This window comes from Helianthus annuus, chromosome 15 (assembly GCF_002127325.2).
Source record: "Helianthus annuus cultivar XRQ/B chromosome 15, HanXRQr2.0-SUNRISE, whole genome shotgun sequence".
NCBI classification, from domain to species: domain Eukaryota; kingdom Viridiplantae; phylum Streptophyta; class Magnoliopsida; order Asterales; family Asteraceae; genus Helianthus; species Helianthus annuus.
Window position 1 is genome coordinate 31,331,671 of NC_035447.2, and position 17,141 is coordinate 31,348,811.

General features: G+C 39.7%; 1 protein-coding gene across 1 annotated transcript; it reads right to left on the reverse strand.

The window, feature by feature from the left end:
• Positions 1–15,608: 15,608 nt before the first annotated feature.
• On the reverse strand, positions 15,609–16,682 carry LOC110892870 (sporozoite surface protein 2-like). The gene is made up of 2 exons (XM_022140008.1): positions 16,196–16,682; positions 15,609–15,865 (listed from the first exon to the last, which is right to left on the reverse strand). Exons 1-2 carry the CDS (start codon positions 16,680–16,682, stop codon positions 15,609–15,611), a joined length of 744 nt encoding a protein of 247 aa, XP_021995700.1.
• Positions 16,683–17,141: the final 459 nt, after the last annotated feature.

Consider the following 17,141-nt stretch of genomic DNA (forward strand, 5'->3'; position numbering starts at 1 on the left):
GGCAATCACAAAGAATTAATCAAACTTAACTACTAGTCGATTAACACCCTACATCACACAATACAACCGATTTCATACGAAGGCATTAGTATAATCGTCGTCAATACATCGAACACTCAGACCCGATTATTAACCCCCCCTTATATATATGAAATTCCATTGTCCATTAACCAGTTTTCGTGCCATATAATCATATACCCACAGACATGAACTAAGACTCAACTTATTATCACGTGGACTGGATTATTCGAATCAGATTTCATGTTCAATTCTTATGAATCTATGTCAGCGAATACAATCATGTTTCATTCATCAAGACAAACCGATCTGTATGTGTATTTAATCACAAGTATACAGCCTAATGAACACATAGCAACCCAATTAATCACATACGCACAAAGAAGTCGGGATGCTATTTACTAACCGGGATTTCTGATGGCGAGATAATAGTTCACCAAGGTTCTGCTATGAGCGATCAGAGGGAAACTAGGGCGATCGGGGTTGTTTATCGATAATGGCGTGGGGTTTGTTATAAATGTAAACTCAATTGGTGTTTGATTTGCATTATAATACGTATACATGATATGTTGGGCTGATTATTCAAACAAGTAGCTGGGCCGGTCACTAAGGATCAATGCACAAGAGGTTGGGCTGGATAACTAATTAACAAGGGGGTTAGGGCCGTGGGTTATACAATCGGACATGGACTCAAGCCCAAGTGATTCAAGGGGCTGATCAATTTAGTTAATATTCAAGTTAGGGCCGATGACTTTGTTTAATAGTGTTTGTGGGCCGATTAATACACAAGTTGGGTTACACAAGTTGGGGCCGAATAACTCATGAAATTTGGGTCGGTTATATATGATACAAGAGTTGGGTTAAACATAATTATGGCACGTTTACATTAATTAACTAGTCGTAACGAAAGTGAAGGAGGAATAACGAGGAATCGAAGTTAGCGAAATTAACCTTAAAAGTTCGGGTTGTCACATCATCCCCAACTTGAAGGAAATTTCGTCCCGAAATTGGCAAGCGTCAAGTGTGAGAGAAACGAAGTAAGAAATCAGAGTTGTTGCGGGTTTTGCTCAGTTGTGACATCATCCCCAACTTGAAAGAAATTCCGTCCCGAAATTTAACACGTAATCACTAAGGAAGCTAGTTATGTTGTGTGGTTTCCTGGGGTGTCACATCATCCCCCTGTTGGTTTGGAATTTCGTCCCGAAATTCCGCAGAACGATAAGAATGAGGTCGATAGAAAAGGTCTGATTAGCAAGAACAAGATTGCAACCCTAAACTATGTGTGTGGCCTCTCGACTTTTACCGCTTGCTAGTTCTACTACGTGCTTGGTGTTTAAAAGTGTTGGGGTACGATTTAAGCATTTGACTTACTTTTAAAGACTCGAAACTAGTATCGGCACTCGAATAAATTAAAACAATAACCTAAAAGTCGTCAAGTAGAAACTCACCATGACCGATCACGAAGACACGTCCCCTAGCACCATTGTCGTCGTTGTTACCCCCATTGTTGTTCCCATTTCCTTGGTTGTTGTTGTTCTGATTCTGATTCAGCTGGGGACAGTCTCTTTTGAAATGGTCTTCCGCACCACACTGAAAGCATCCCCTGTTGCCTTGCTCTTGCTGCTGCTGCTGGTTCTGTTGTTGCTGATGTCCGGGCTGTGGGGCTCTACAATCTTTGGCTTCGTGGCCTGCTTTACCACACCTGTTACATGTTCGTCCACACTGCCCGAAGTGATGATAGCCGCACTTGCCACACTGAGGCTTCTTTCCTGCATAAGACCTCTGACTTTGATTCACTGAAGATGACTGGCTAAAGCTGCGAGTACTGCCAGTGTCTGTCTTCTTTTGGGGCTGAACCGAGTTGGACGCTTTGTCCATATCACCCCACTTGCGTTTACTATCAGTGACAGGAGTAGTGGCGGTGGTGGAGGCAGTAGTAGCTTTAGAAATACGGGGTGGCAGTGAGTCGCTCTCCACCTCCTGGTCAACGATTTTATGTGCCAATCTAACAATCTGGGTTAGGTTATTGAGGTTCGCTGCTGTAACTAAACCCTTCACCCGTGGAGGTAACCCCTTAATAAACAACTCGATTCTTCGGGACATGGGTCGGGACAAGTTCGGACACAAATCAGCCAACTCATACGACCGCTTCACATACGCCTCGATTTCAGACCCCACCATGGTCAGATGATAGTACTCATTCTCTAACTTCGCTATTTCATCTCGAGGACAGTATTCCTCTCTCATCAGTTCTTTAAAATCATCCCACGTAGTGGCGTTCGCCGCCTCAATACCTAGCAGTTGGACCTGGGCATTCCACCAGGTCAAGGCACCATCCTCAAGCGTGCCTGTTGCATACTTCACGCGGTCCCCCACAGGGCAGTTGCACATAGCAAACACTGACTCAGCTTTCTCGAACCACCTTATAAGTCCCACAGCCCCTTCCGTCCCGCTGAAGGTCTGTGGCTTGCAATCCATAAACATTTTGAACGTACAGACAGGCTGGTTGTTTGGGTGCGCTGAATGAAAGAAGATACGACACAAGAGTAAGAGTTGGATTCACGAGATAGGATTAAAAGTATTTGGTACAATTCATACCAGCTTGGTAGGCTGCCAGAGCCTCAGCCACACGTGTGTTTATCAGGTTGGTTAACTCAGCCTGAGTCATGTTGATGCTACCACGACCGTGTCCTCGTCCACTCATGTTTCTATAATAGGAGAAGGGAACGAATTTAGGAGTCGAGAACGAGAAAAGTATTCTGGTTTATCACGTTAGGGACGATTAACTACTATGCTCGTACACAAACAGGGAAGAACCCCTCTTACACTCGTTAAGCCTCATTGGGATTTGCATGCACCACGCGTTATTATTATGTGTGCACCCATGATAATAAGGCGGTTTGCATGCTCCTCTCGATGCTTCTTAACTTATGTTTGAAGTTTCTCCCACTCCAATCAACACAAAATGAGCACTACCAACAAGATCAAAATTTACTAGATACATGTGTTATGTTGCACTAACAATGTGTCATGATGCCTGCCATGTCGTATCGTGCATGCTATATATATATAGTTGCACTAACGATTTCTTGCAACCGAGCCGATCAAACCCATGCTCACGCTTTAAAACTTAAACTAACTCAGGAAAGAAAGGCAATCCTCTCAAGTAAGCTACTAACCAATGGAGGAAGGCACTCATCAGCATGTCTTCTCAAAATCGAAAATCCACCATGTGTGCTAGTATCTGAAGCAGTCAACGTCTTGCAAAAAGAATGCACCCGAAACTGTGGTTCTGATGGTGGTGCAGAGTCCTTAGAAGGAGTTACATCTTGTTGTCACAACAAAAACGATGTTATCATGTTAAAACTATCAACATTAAAAACAACAGAAAACGATAAGCTGACACCATCAAGCCCATGATACTCACATCAGATACAGGTATCAGAGTAATTTGGGCAAAAACCTCATCCGTATCTGGTTCCGCCTATACAAACACACAAAAAATTCAATTAATTTAACTAACCAACATAACACAAAATCAAAGTCAATTTAAACTCAACTTTACATCATCAACAATCGTACCTTCAACTGGTCCGAAACAACTTTACCAAGTATCTTCAACGAACGTCTGATTAGGGGAGCATTTGGATGTGCTGTATTTCCAAAATCCAAACAAAATAACAGAAGTTCAATAACCTAAAAACAAATCAAAAAATAAATATCGATAAACATCAACAATTTTTCAGAAAAAAAAAATCGTCAATTCAACACGAAATCAAACCTGGATGAACATTCAAACATGAATTGAAGATTCATTCGCCTTGTGAGAAGAAACAGGTCTCCTGACACGATTAAAATCGTTGAATGCCTACACTCACAATTAATTTCACAACTCCCACAAATCTATACGCATATCAATGATTAGTTCTACATATCTATACATACATACATACATACATGGACAAAATGAAATAACGAACAGAAAAATATTGTAGAATCAAAGAATTTTAAGAGTAAACATACATGGAGCAGATTCGACTGGTTTTGAATTAGGGTTTCTGACAATTGCCTGGATGAGAATCGCACAAAGATGCCATCTAAACTAAAGTAATCAGAAAATATGCAATTGAAGATTTCGAATGAAAATGAGAATCGGCCGATGCTCTAATCGGATTACATCATAAAAATCAAAGAAAACATACCTAGATGAGAGTTCGAATGATTGAGTTTTAGGGATTTCTGAAGTGGGTATGGCTAGGTACAATCGCTACAGATGAAGCCGTAGATGAGATTTAGGGTTTGTAAAATTGAATGTGGGTGAAAGAAATCAATTTGATTAGGTTCTGAGATTTAAAGAGAAATCAATTTGCCTTCCACTGATTGAGAGAATTGATTAGGTTACCAAAATTGAAGAAGAGCGTAGGTAGGAAGAAGCAAAATGACGCTCAAATATCAATTCTCTAGCCAAAGAGAATAGCCACATTAAAGTCAAATAGTCAACACTATTTTGCTTTAGTATAAGAGCTAGATTTATTCCTTATAAAATGGAAACGCGAAGATATAAAAATTCCAAGCTGATCTTCCAAATTTGTCATCTAATAAATTAAGAATTGAGAATGCTGCATTCTTGTACCCCTTAATATATTTTTTTTTTCTTTTTGTCGATATGATAATTATTGTACCCCTTAATATTTTTTTTTTCTTTTTGTCGATATGATAATTACAGATGTCATGAATTTTGGAGGCTTAATACGAATTCTAAAATAGAGGCTTTTTTTTCCATTAATTCACCGTTGACGTAAGGGTATAAGGAGTGGTTAAACACTTTAAAGTGGCAAAAGAAAAAACCGACCAATCAGAGCGCGCCATGTCAATTTGGCAAAAGTGTTTAAACTTTGCTGAAAATTGTTGGCATTGGTTTAAACACTTGCTGAGTGGCAAACTTTATTTTTATTTTATGTTTTTTTTTATATTTAAGATAAAATGGAAAAAAAATAAACTTTTTAAAAATAAAAATAAACCATTACATTTTAATTAAAAATAAAGCATTACATCTTAAATAAAAATAAAACATTACATTTTTAATAAAATCTAACTTAAAAAAAAAAACTAAAAATCACAAGGCCATCCATATTTTTTTGCGATCTCCCGTTTTCTAGCGAGTGCGACTTCCAACATCTTCGGGTTAAGGTCGTCGGTAGGCCGATTATACCACTCAAAGTCCTTCTCGTACATTGTTTGTCGCAACGCCTCTCGTTGCTCATCGGCCAAGGTCAAATATTTTTCTTCTCGTACACGTTTAATTTCCATTATCTCGTTTTTCATGGCCTTGTACTCTTCGAATTTGCTTGTTATATCTCTTGGATCTTCGTTTTTTGAAGACGGCCCTTTGTCCTTTTTCTCCTTTCTCGTTTGTCGTCTTGGTGGTGGTGGTGAAGGATCCTCGTTTATGTCGGGAATAGTGAATCCGCTTGAGATTTCGACATTCAGTGATCCTCGGGCATAATTTCCCGAATCCGAAGACTTTCTTTTTAGACCCGAACCGGAGCTTTCTTCATTCAACAAAGGTACCGGCGACCACTTTTCACTTGTTCTAACAACCTCCCAAGCCGCAACATGAGCGAACTCAATATTTTCTTTGCTTTTGTAATCCTTTAACGCTTGTTTCATTACATATGCGTCGTCACTCCCGCTAGGACGTAAACGATCCTATAAACCGTATAAAAAAAATAAACCGTATAAAAAATTAAACCGTATAAAAAAAATAAACCGTAAAAAAAAAATAAACCGTATAAAAAATAAACCGTATAAAAAAATACCGCTTGATGATATAGACCGTTGAATGTGTTAATTTTTGTTTGCATCGTCACCCATTTTGATCGAACTTGGTGGTGGGTTCGATTACTTCCGCCGACCGTTTCGTTAGAGTGGTTTAAAACTTTCTTCCAAAAGCTATCCTTCTTTTGTTGATTGCCTTTTCTTTTATTCAAAGTGCAATGAATAAAAGCCTTTGCCAACGCCTCTTCTTGTCTAGGCGACCAATTTTCCCGTTTGGCTTTTGCTTTTTTTTCCGGTTCATCCGCAACATCTTCATCATCCGCAACATCTTCATCAATATCATCTAACTCATGTTCTTGTGTTTCCGGCACGAACTCCTCATCGGCGTCATCTTGTTCGTCTTGGGTTGGTGATTGTGACATTGGGTTTTGAAAAGCAAACGGGTCAAAAGCATTTTGCGCTTCTTGGGAGTAATCATAATAACCGGCTTGAGTCATCCTCGGACCGTATTGCATCCAATTTTGGGTGGGTTGGGTATCATAACCGAAAGGTTGATGCATGGGTTGGTTAAAATAAAATGGAGGTTGGGTGTGACTCGCAAACCCAAGTTGCGGATTAAACGGGACACTACTACCACCCGAACCACGTTTATCTTGAGGCCTCGACTTTGAACCGGACCCTACCATTTTCTTCTTGCCTTCACCCTTCTTTGAGCCTTCCATATTTTTCAAAGTGTAGAATAGATTGAGAGAGTATAGAGAGAAAGGTGTATTTTTTTAAAATGTGTGAGTGGTATATATATAGGGTGAAAAAAAATTTAAAAAACAATTTTTTTTTTACATCAAACGGTAATATTACCGTTAGGGGGGTAGTAAATTTGGCAGCTTTCTTCTTTCTCGCTTCGGTAATCCATCACCGCATTTCATCTTTTGCCGCGACCAATGTTGGTCGGCGGCGGTGTTTGCCGCGCGGCAAACGGCTTTGCCGCTGCTTTGCTGCTGCCACTCCGTATCCCCTAAGAAGTAATTCGTATTCCAGGAGTATAAATTAAAAATGGCAAAACTAACATTAACATTTACATTTACATCATATAAATAACTAACATATATGTTGGTGTATCAAGGTGTTGTATCTCATGTTTAAGGGGTTTTTCAAAAAAAAAAAAAAAAATGATATTACATTTTTAATCCACAACTATTCAATGATAGCATTTTTATTTCATTCCAATCATCAGGGCAACTTTCAACTATTTAAATTTTTACTTTTAGTCCAAAAGTTTTCATCTTTTCAATTTAACCTCACAACATTTTACTTTCTAACTTTGGTCCCCTACACTTTTCATATGTGGCAAATTTTTCGTTTTACGTTTTGTTCTAGATTTTGCGAGTTAACATGGTGCAACGTGCGTATGTAGTTCAACGTTTTTACGTTTCGTTTTACGCTTCTTTCTAGATTTTGCGAGTTAACATGGCGCAACATGCGTGCGTGGTTCAACGTTTTTTACGTTTCGTTTTACACTTCGTTCTAAATTTTGCGAGTTAACATGACGCAACGTGCGTGTGTGGTTCAACATTTTTACGTCATCTATTTTTTCCCACTTGACAGGTTCGCCACAACACGCAGGTCCTAAATGGACTTAGTTATTATTTTCTATATTTTACGTTTCAGTCGAATTTCTTCGCAATAACACACCCCAACTTTAATATTGGTGGTTGCTAGCGATGGTATGGCATTAGGCTAGTGGGTATGGTGATAGTCCATCCTTGGAGGATGATCCGCCACGTAGGCGCCACGTCATAGTCCTCCCAAAGATGGTCCATCCTCCAAAACTAGAGGGCATGGGAGGATGATCCTAGTCATAGTCCTTCACCACTTTTTTTATGTTTTTTTTATTTTTTTAGTCTTCTATTTTTTTTAACATTTAACAAATATACTAACAAAATATTTGAGTTAATTACATAGTTAGTCCCTGCGGTTTGCATAAAATAACATACTTAGGTACTAATAGTTTAAAATCACTTTCTAGGGTATTAACTTTTCATTTTGTAACGTTTGGAGGTATTAACGTTATTTGTAGGTTTAAAATCACATTCTATTAGTACCTAAGTATGTTATTTTGTGCAAACCATAGGGACTAACTATGTTAATACCTTAGAAGTTAATACCTCCAAACGTTACAAAATGAAAAGTTAATACCCTAAAAGGTGATTTTAAACTATTAGTACCTAAATATGTTATTTTGTGCAAACTACAGGGACTAACTATGTAATTAACTCCAAAATATTTTCATTAATATTAAAACCACATTACATAAACATAAAAAAATAAACTTAATAAAAAAAACATAAACTTAATAAAAAAACCAAAGACTTAAAAAAAACATAGACTTAAATAATATTATGCTTCTTCATGACGTCGGTTTGAAGTTTTTTCAACATCGAACGTTTCGGCTCGGGATACTGATCGACATCCATCGTTATCATTTCCCATTCCTTTAGCCGAATTTTTTCATCCGAAATTCTTATTTTCTCATTTGACAATCGGACCTTCTCGCGTAACTTTTCTTCCGCTACACGAGCTTTTTCTTCGACGGCCCGCTCCTTCGCCTTCGTCTTTTGGGTCGAGACGTCGTTGTACATTTTCAAGTGTTCCATAAACTCTTCCATCTTCGGGTCCACCTTTTCCTTTTCTTTCCCCTTGGCCCGCTCCTTCTTTGATTTGTCTCGGCCCTATGGACGCTCCGCTTCATGTACGGCGTACTCCTCTTCGTCAAAGTCGGCGTCATCATTTAAGTTTATGTGACACCTCGCGTCCGATCCACCGGCGCTAAAACTACTTGTTTCCGATGTTTTTTGGCGTTTCGCCATCGTCACCTCGTTGTGAATCGGCGCCCATTTTGGTTCGTCTTTTAGAAATGCCCACGCGCGAACATGAGCAAAGTTGGTATTACCATTATTGTCACACCCCCAAATTACCACCTAGGGCGTGTCCCTAATGGAGGTGTAACGATCCAACAAAGAGCCACCAATCATATCAAGCACAAGTTATAATGTATTAAAATACCCATTTGAAAGAAAATGTATCGTTTGAAAAGTTAAACCAAAACCAAAGTATTGAGCGGAAGCATAAAAGTATCAATGTGTAATGTATCAAAAGCAATTTAAGATAACTGATTATTATGACCACAACCACTCCAGCAGCATCAGACAGCAAGCTCCCAAGTTCCTTCAGTAATCACCTACAAGCATGTAAACAAGTGTGTCAGACTACGCTGGTGAGTTCAAGGTTTTGTTAACAAGTTATGTTACCATATATATGTTAATGCGATTCAACGTTGCGATGCTATGTTGCCTTCGTTAGATACCCTAGGGAGAGTGCCCGTATGTATCCGAGGAGTGTGCCTCTAACAACCATAGCCATACCCAGATAATTAGTTCACGCCCGTCCTTACGGCCCGGTGTGAGGTTTCCCACCTAATAGCGCTATCAACTAATCACCCCCATTGCCCTCCAGGCAATAACCAAAACCGATTAAGTTATTTACCCAATGTTTCCCTTCCAAATGTTTACCAGTTGTCCCAAACCACCGGGACGCATGCTTGAGAAAAGTGCAGTGAACTCACCTTTGATTTGCTCGGTAGGGTTATCTACGAGTCTACCAGTTAATCAAGTACGTCCTAAAGGGGTTACGATATCAGTTAGTTTTACGTGCATATGAACCACAGTTTTCATTCCAAAGTAATTCATGTGTACATTGACCACACAAAACACATTTACTGTACATGTAACGCATGCATGCAATAACAATAACTCATGACCTAGTCATCCAGACCATATGTTTTGCACATAGTAAGTCGTGTAAGGTTACACATTCACATCTAGCAATAAAATCACATACCGAAACAATATTGAATTAAAAGACTAATGGCCGACAACCCTTTTAAAACTGTTATGCATTTGACCATCAAAAGTATTTGACCATCGTTTATCAACTGTTCATTACACTCATCGTTTATCAAAAGTATATACTGGTGGCCGGCCCAATCCAACTAACTATGACCTCGGCTTGGGCTTTCATGAACATACTGTGTCAACAATAATTAAAACATGCAATCCCATATAATTAAAACAATCAGACGATTTCCCAATACTATAACAATCTCCTTATCCGGATCCTATTAACTAGCATGCCTTAATACTCCTGTTTAATTCATTCTCATGCATTACTAGATGATACCATATATTAGTTCGGACCACTCACAAGAATCGAATTCGGCAATCACAAAGAATTAATCAAACTTAACTACTAGTCGATTAACACCCTACATCACACAATACAACCGATTTCATACGAAGGCATTAGTATAATCGTCGTCAATACATCGAACACTCAGACCCGATTATTAACCCCCCCTTATATATATGAAATTCCATTGTCCATTAACCAGTTTTCGTGCCATATAATCATATACCCACAGACATGAACTAAGACTCAACTTATTATCACGTGGACTGGATTATTCGAATCAGATTTCATGTTCAATTCTTATGAATCTATGTCAGCGAATACAATCATGTTTCATTCATCAAGACAAACCGATCTGTATGTGTATTTAATCACAAGTATACAGCCTAATGAACACATAGCAACCCAATTAATCACATACGCACAAAGAAGTCGGGATGCTATTTACTAACCGGGATTTCTGATGGCGAGATAATAGTTCACCAAGGTTCTGCTATGAGCGATCAGAGGGAAACTAGGGCGATCGGGGTTGTTTATCGATAATGGCGTGGGGTTTGTTATAAATGTAAACTCAATTGGTGTTTGATTTGCATTATAATACGTATACATGATATGTTGGGCTGATTATTCAAACAAGTAGCTGGGCCGGTCACTAAGGATCAATGCACAAGAGGTTGGGCTGGATAACTAATTAACAAGGGGGTTAGGGCCGTGGGTTATACAATCGGACATGGACTCAAGCCCAAGTGATTCAAGGGGCTGATCAATTTAGTTAATATTCAAGTTAGGGCCGATGACTTTGTTTAATAGTGTTTGTGGGCCGATTAATACACAAGTTGGGTTACACAAGTTGGGGCCGGATAACTCATGAAATTTGGGTCGGTTATATATGATACAAGAGTTGGGTTAAACATAATTATGGCACGTTTACATTAATTAACTAGTCGTAACGAAAGTGAAGGAGGAATAACGAGGAATCGAAGTTAGCGAAATTAACCTTAAAAGTTCGGGTTGTCACATCATCCCCAACTTGAAGGAAATTTCGTCCCGAAATTGGCAAGCGTCAAGTGTGAGAGAAACGAAGTAAGAAATCAGAGTTGTTGCGGGTTTTGCTCAGTTGTGAAATCATCCCCAACTTGAAAGAAATTCCGTCCCGAAATTTAACACGTAATCACTAAGGAAGCTAGTTATGTTGTGTGGTTTCCTGGGGTGTCACATCATCCCCCTGTTGGTTTGGAATTTCGTCCCGAAATTCCGCAGAACGATAAGAATGAGGTCGATAGAAAAGGTCTGATTAGCAAGAACAAGATTGCAACCCTAAACTATGTGTGTGGCCTCTCGACTTTTACCGCTTGCTAGTTCTACTACGTGCTTGGTGTTTAAAAGTGTTGGGGTACGATTTAAGCATTTGACTTACTTTTAAAGACTCGAAACTAGTATCGGCACTCGAATAAATTAAAACAATAACCTAAAAGTCGTCAAGTAGAAACTCACCATGACCGATCACGAAGACACGTCCCCTAGCACCATTGTCGTCGTTGTTACCCCCATTGTTGTTCCCATTTCCTTGGTTGTTGTTGTTCTGATTCTGATTCAGCTGGGGACAGTCTCTTTTGAAATGGTCTTCCGCACCACACTGAAAGCATCCCCTGTTGCCTTGCTCTTGCTGCTGCTGCTGGTTCTGTTGTTGCTGATGTCCGGGCTGTGGGGCTCTACAATCTTTGGCTTCGTGGCCTGCTTTACCACACCTGTTACATGTTCGTCCACACTGCCCGAAGTGATGATAGCCGCACTTGCCACACCGAGGCTTCTTTCCTGCATAAGACCTCTGACTTTGATTCACTGAAGATGACTGGCTAAAGCTGCGAGTACTGCCAGTGTCTGTCTTCTTTTGGGGCTGAACCGAGTTGGACGCTTTGTCCATATCACCCCACTTGCGTTTACTATCAGTGACAGGAGTAGTGGCGGTGGTGGAGGCAGTAGTAGCTTTAGAAATACGGGGTGGCAGTGAGTCGCTCTCCACCTCCTGGTCAACGATTTTATGTGCCAATCTAACAATCTGGGTTAGGTTATTGAGGTTCGCTGCTGTAACTAAACCCTTCACCCGTGGAGGTAACCCCTTAATAAACAACTCGATTCTTCGGGACATGGGTCGGGACAAGTTCGGACACAAATCAGCCAACTCATACGACCGCTTCACATACGCCTCGATTTCAGACCCCACCATGGTCAGATGATAGTACTCATTCTCTAACTTCGCTATTTCATCTCGAGGACAGTATTCCTCTCTCATCAGTTCTTTAAAATCATCCCACGTAGTGGCGTTCGCCGCCTCAATACCTAGCAGTTGGACCTGGGCATTCCACCAGGTCAAGGCACCATCCTCAAGCGTGCCTGTTGCATACTTCACGCGGTCCCCCACAGGGCAGTTGCACATAGCAAACACTGACTCAGCTTTCTCGAACCACCTTATAAGTCCCACAGCCCCTTCCGTCCCGCTGAAGGTCTGTGGCTTGCAATCCATAAACATTTTGAACGTACAGACAAGCTGGTTGTTTGGGTGCGCTGAATGAAAGAAGATACGACACAAGAGTAAGAGTTGGATTCACGAGATAGGATTAAAAGTATTTGGTACAATTCATACCAGCTTGGTAGGCTGCCAGAGCCTCAGCCACACGTGTGTTTATCAGGTTGGTTAACTCAGCCTGAGTCATGTTGATGCTACCACGACCGTGTCCTCGTCCACTCATGTTTCTATAATAGGAGAAGGGAACGAATTTAGGAGTCGAGAACGAGAAAAGTATTCTGGTTTATCACGTTAGGGACGATTAACTACTATGCTCGTACACAAACAGGGAAGAACCCCTCTTACACTCGTTAAGCCTCATTGGGATTTGCATGCACCACGCGTTATTATCATGTGTGCACCCATGATAATAAGGCGGTTTGCATGCTCCTCTCGATGCTTCTTAACTTATGTTTGAAGTTTCTCCCACTCCAATCAACACAAAATGAGCACTACCAACAAGATCAAAATTTACTAGATACATGTGTTATGTTGCACTACCAATGTGTCATGATGCCTGCCATGTCGTATCGTGCATGCTATATATATATAGTTACGGTTTCTAGGCATATAAAGCATAAACTAAGGAGGAACGAACCTTGCAGTCTGAAGCTGAGTGTCATGGTCATCGTTTGGATCAATTCGGTTATAGTCTGGTTTTATGAAAACATTTTTAAAACCGAGTTCTCTATAACCAGTGGCTCTGATACCAAACTGTCACACCCCCAAATTACCACCTAGGGCGTGTCCCTAATGGAGGTGTAACGATCCAACAAAGAGCCACCAATCATATCAAGCACAAGTTATAATGTATTAAAATACCCATTTGAAAGAAAATGTATCGTTTGAAAAGTTAAACCAAAACCAAAGTATTGAGCGGAAGCATAAAAGTATCAATGTGTAATGTATCAAAAGCAATTTAAGATAACTGATTATTATGACCACAACCACTCCAGCAGCATCAGACAGCAAGCTCCCAAGTTCCTTCAGTAATCACCTACAAGCATGTAAACAAGTGTGTCAGACTACGCTGGTGAGTTCAAGGTTTTGTTAACAAGTTATGTTACCATATATATGTTAATGCGATTCAACGTTGCGATGCTATGTTGCCTTCGTTAGATACCCTAGGGAGAGTGCCCGTATGTATCCGAGGAGTGTGCCTCTAACAACCATAGCCATACCCAGATAATTAGTTCACGCCCGTCCTTACGGCCCGGTGTGAGGTTTCCCACCTAATAGCGCTATCAACTAATCACCCCCATTGCCCTCCAGGCAATAACCAAAACCGATTAAGTTATTTACCCAATGTTTCCCTTCCAAATGTTTACCAGTTGTCCCAAACCACCGGGACGCATGCTTGAGAAAAGTGCAGTGAACTCACCTTTGATTTGCTCGGTAGGGTTATCTACGAGTCTACCAGTTAATCAAGTACGTCCTAAAGGGGTTACGATATCAGTTAGTTTTACGTGCATATGAACCACAGTTTTCATTCCAAAGTAATTCATGTGTACATTGACCACACAAAACACATTTACTGTACATGTAACGCATGCATGCAATAACAATAACTCATGACCTAGTCATCCAGACCATATGTTTTGCACATAGTAAGTCGTGTAAGGTTACACATTCACATCTAGCAATAAAATCACATACCGAAACAATATTGAATTAAAAGACTAATGGCCGACAACCCTTTTAAAACTGTTATGCATTTGACCATCAAAAGTATTTGACCATCGTTTATCAACTGTTCATTACACTCATCGTTTATCAAAAGTATATACTGGTGGCCGGCCCAATCCAACTAACTATGACCTCGGCTTGGGCTTTCATGAACATACTGTGTCAACAATAATTAAAACATGCAATCCCATATAATTAAAACAATCAGACGATTTCCCAATACTATAACAATCTCCTTATCCGGATCCTATTAACTAGCATGCCTTAATACTCCTGTTTAATTCATTCTCATGCATTACTAGATGATACCATATATTAGTTCGGACCACTCACAAGAATCGAATTCGGCAATCACAAAGAATTAATCAAACTTAACTACTAGTCGATTAACACCCTACATCACACAATACAACCGATTTCATACGAAGGCATTAGTATAATCGTCGTCAATACATCGAACACTCAGACCCGATTATTAACCCCCCTTATATATATGAAATTCCATTGTCCATTAACCAGTTTCCGTGCCATATAATCATATACCCACAGACATGAACTAAGACTCAACTTATTATCACGTGGACTGGATTATTCGAATCAGATTTCATGTTCAATTCTTATGAATCTATGTCAGCGAATACAATCATGTTTCATTCATCAAGACAAACCGATCTGTATGTGTATTTAATCACAAGTATACAGCCTAATGAACACATAGCAACCCAATTAATCACATACGCACAAAGAAGTCGGGATGCTATTTACTAACCGGGATTTCTGATGGCGAGATAATAGTTCACCAAGGTTCTGCTATGAGCGATCAGAGGGAAACTAGGGCGATCGGGGTTGTTTATCGATAATGGCGTGGGGTTTGTTATAAATGTAAACTCAATTGGTGTTTGATTTGCATTATAATACGTATACATGATATGTTGGGCTGATTATTCAAACAAGTAGCTGGGCCGGTCACTAAGGATCAATGCACAAGAGGTTGGGCTGGATAACTAATTAACAAGGGGGTTAGGGCCGTGGGTTATACAATCGGACATGGACTCAAGCCCAAGTGATTCAAGGGGCTGATCAATTTAGTTAATATTCAAGTTAGGGCCGATGACTTTGTTTAATAGTGTTTGTGGGCCGATTAATACACAAGTTGGGTTACACAAGTTGGGGCCGGATAACTCATGAAATTTGGGTCGGTTATATATGATACAAGAGTTGGGTTAAACATAATTATGGCACGTTTACATTAATTAACTAGTCGTAACGAAAGTGAAGGAGGAATAACGAGGAATCGAAGTTAGCGAAATTAACCTTAAAAGTTCGGGTTGTCACAATTATGCTGCTTATACTTGTCCAACGCTTTTTTGAACACATCGTCGTCGCTCATGTCCCTACAACGGTCACTTGTATACAATTTATTATATTCCTCGCAAAACCTATTGACGGACGAGTTCATTTTCCGCCACTTTGAGGAGATCGAGTCGATATCTCGATACGGGCCTTGGTCCATAAGGACGAGGAACTTCGCCAAAACCTTGGACCAAAACCCCTCACCCGATTGGTTATTACCTATAAAAAACAAACAAAATATATAAAGTTAAACAAAATAAACAAACAAAATGTAGAAACTGTTAACAAAATAAAAAAAAAACTTTAATCAAAATAAAAAACAAACTGTTAACAAAAAATTAAAATTTAAAAAACTAAACAAACTTTAAACCTTTAAAAAAATACAAACTGTTAACAAAATAATAAACAAAAAAATTAAACTTTAAAACTATTATAAAAAAGCAAAAAAATACCAACTGTTAAGAAAAAAAAAATTAAAACTTAAAAAAAAAACAAACTGTTTAGAAAAAATAAACAAAAATATGTATAAACCTTAAAAAAAATACGAACCTTTTGTTGGGTGGTCAGACGTGCCAATGTAAGCCTTGGCTAAGGCTTCTTCTTCGATTGGTGTCCACTTAGTCGACTTCGGTTTGGACGGTTGATCACCCACCACTTGCTTGCCTTTGTTTCGTTTTCCTTTTCCTTTAGGCGGTTGGGTTTCGGGAACAACCTCAACATCGTCTTCGGGTTCGGATTGTTGAAAGGGTTGCATCGGGATCAGCTGGGGTTGAACGGGTGGTGTGGGGTTCAGTGGGAAATTATAAGCACCCCGCATCATCATTTGTTGAAGGGCTTGATTTTGAGAGAATTGAGCGAATTGGTTTGGCGAGTGTTGGAATGATGCAAACGAATTTGAAGAATATTGCGAGAATTGGTTCGGTTCTAGCGTCGGATAATATCCCGGAACCGAGAAAACATTAGGTTGGGTCGGGTTGTTGGGGTTGGTCGGGTAGTTGGGATTGTTCGGGTTGTTCGGGTTGTTGAAGGGATCCATGATAGAGTAAGGTTTATAAAACTGAAAGAAGATTTATAAAAATTATAAGAGAGAGAGAGATGAAATTTTGGGGTTAAATTTGTGAATGGAAGTGAAAATGGATGGAAATTTATATATTTTCAAATTTTGACCATTTGTTTTTTTGTTTAAATTGGAAATTAATTTTTTTTTTATAACGGTAACTTTACGTGGGGAGAGGGGGGGGAGTACCATTTTGGACCGTCGCAAACGGCGAGAAAAGGACGGAGGGGCACGGTGTTCAAACCGACGCCGATCCAAGACGATAGGGGGACGACCCCCATACCGTGTAGCCTTAGTGCTATTTGTCACGGTTTTACGCCCCCACCGCAACGCGGGGACCTTAATACTAGTTGACATTTAAAACCATGCTCCATATTCAGTGCTATAGCATTTGTGGTGTTTAAAATGAGTAAACAAATATATAAACATTGTATTCAT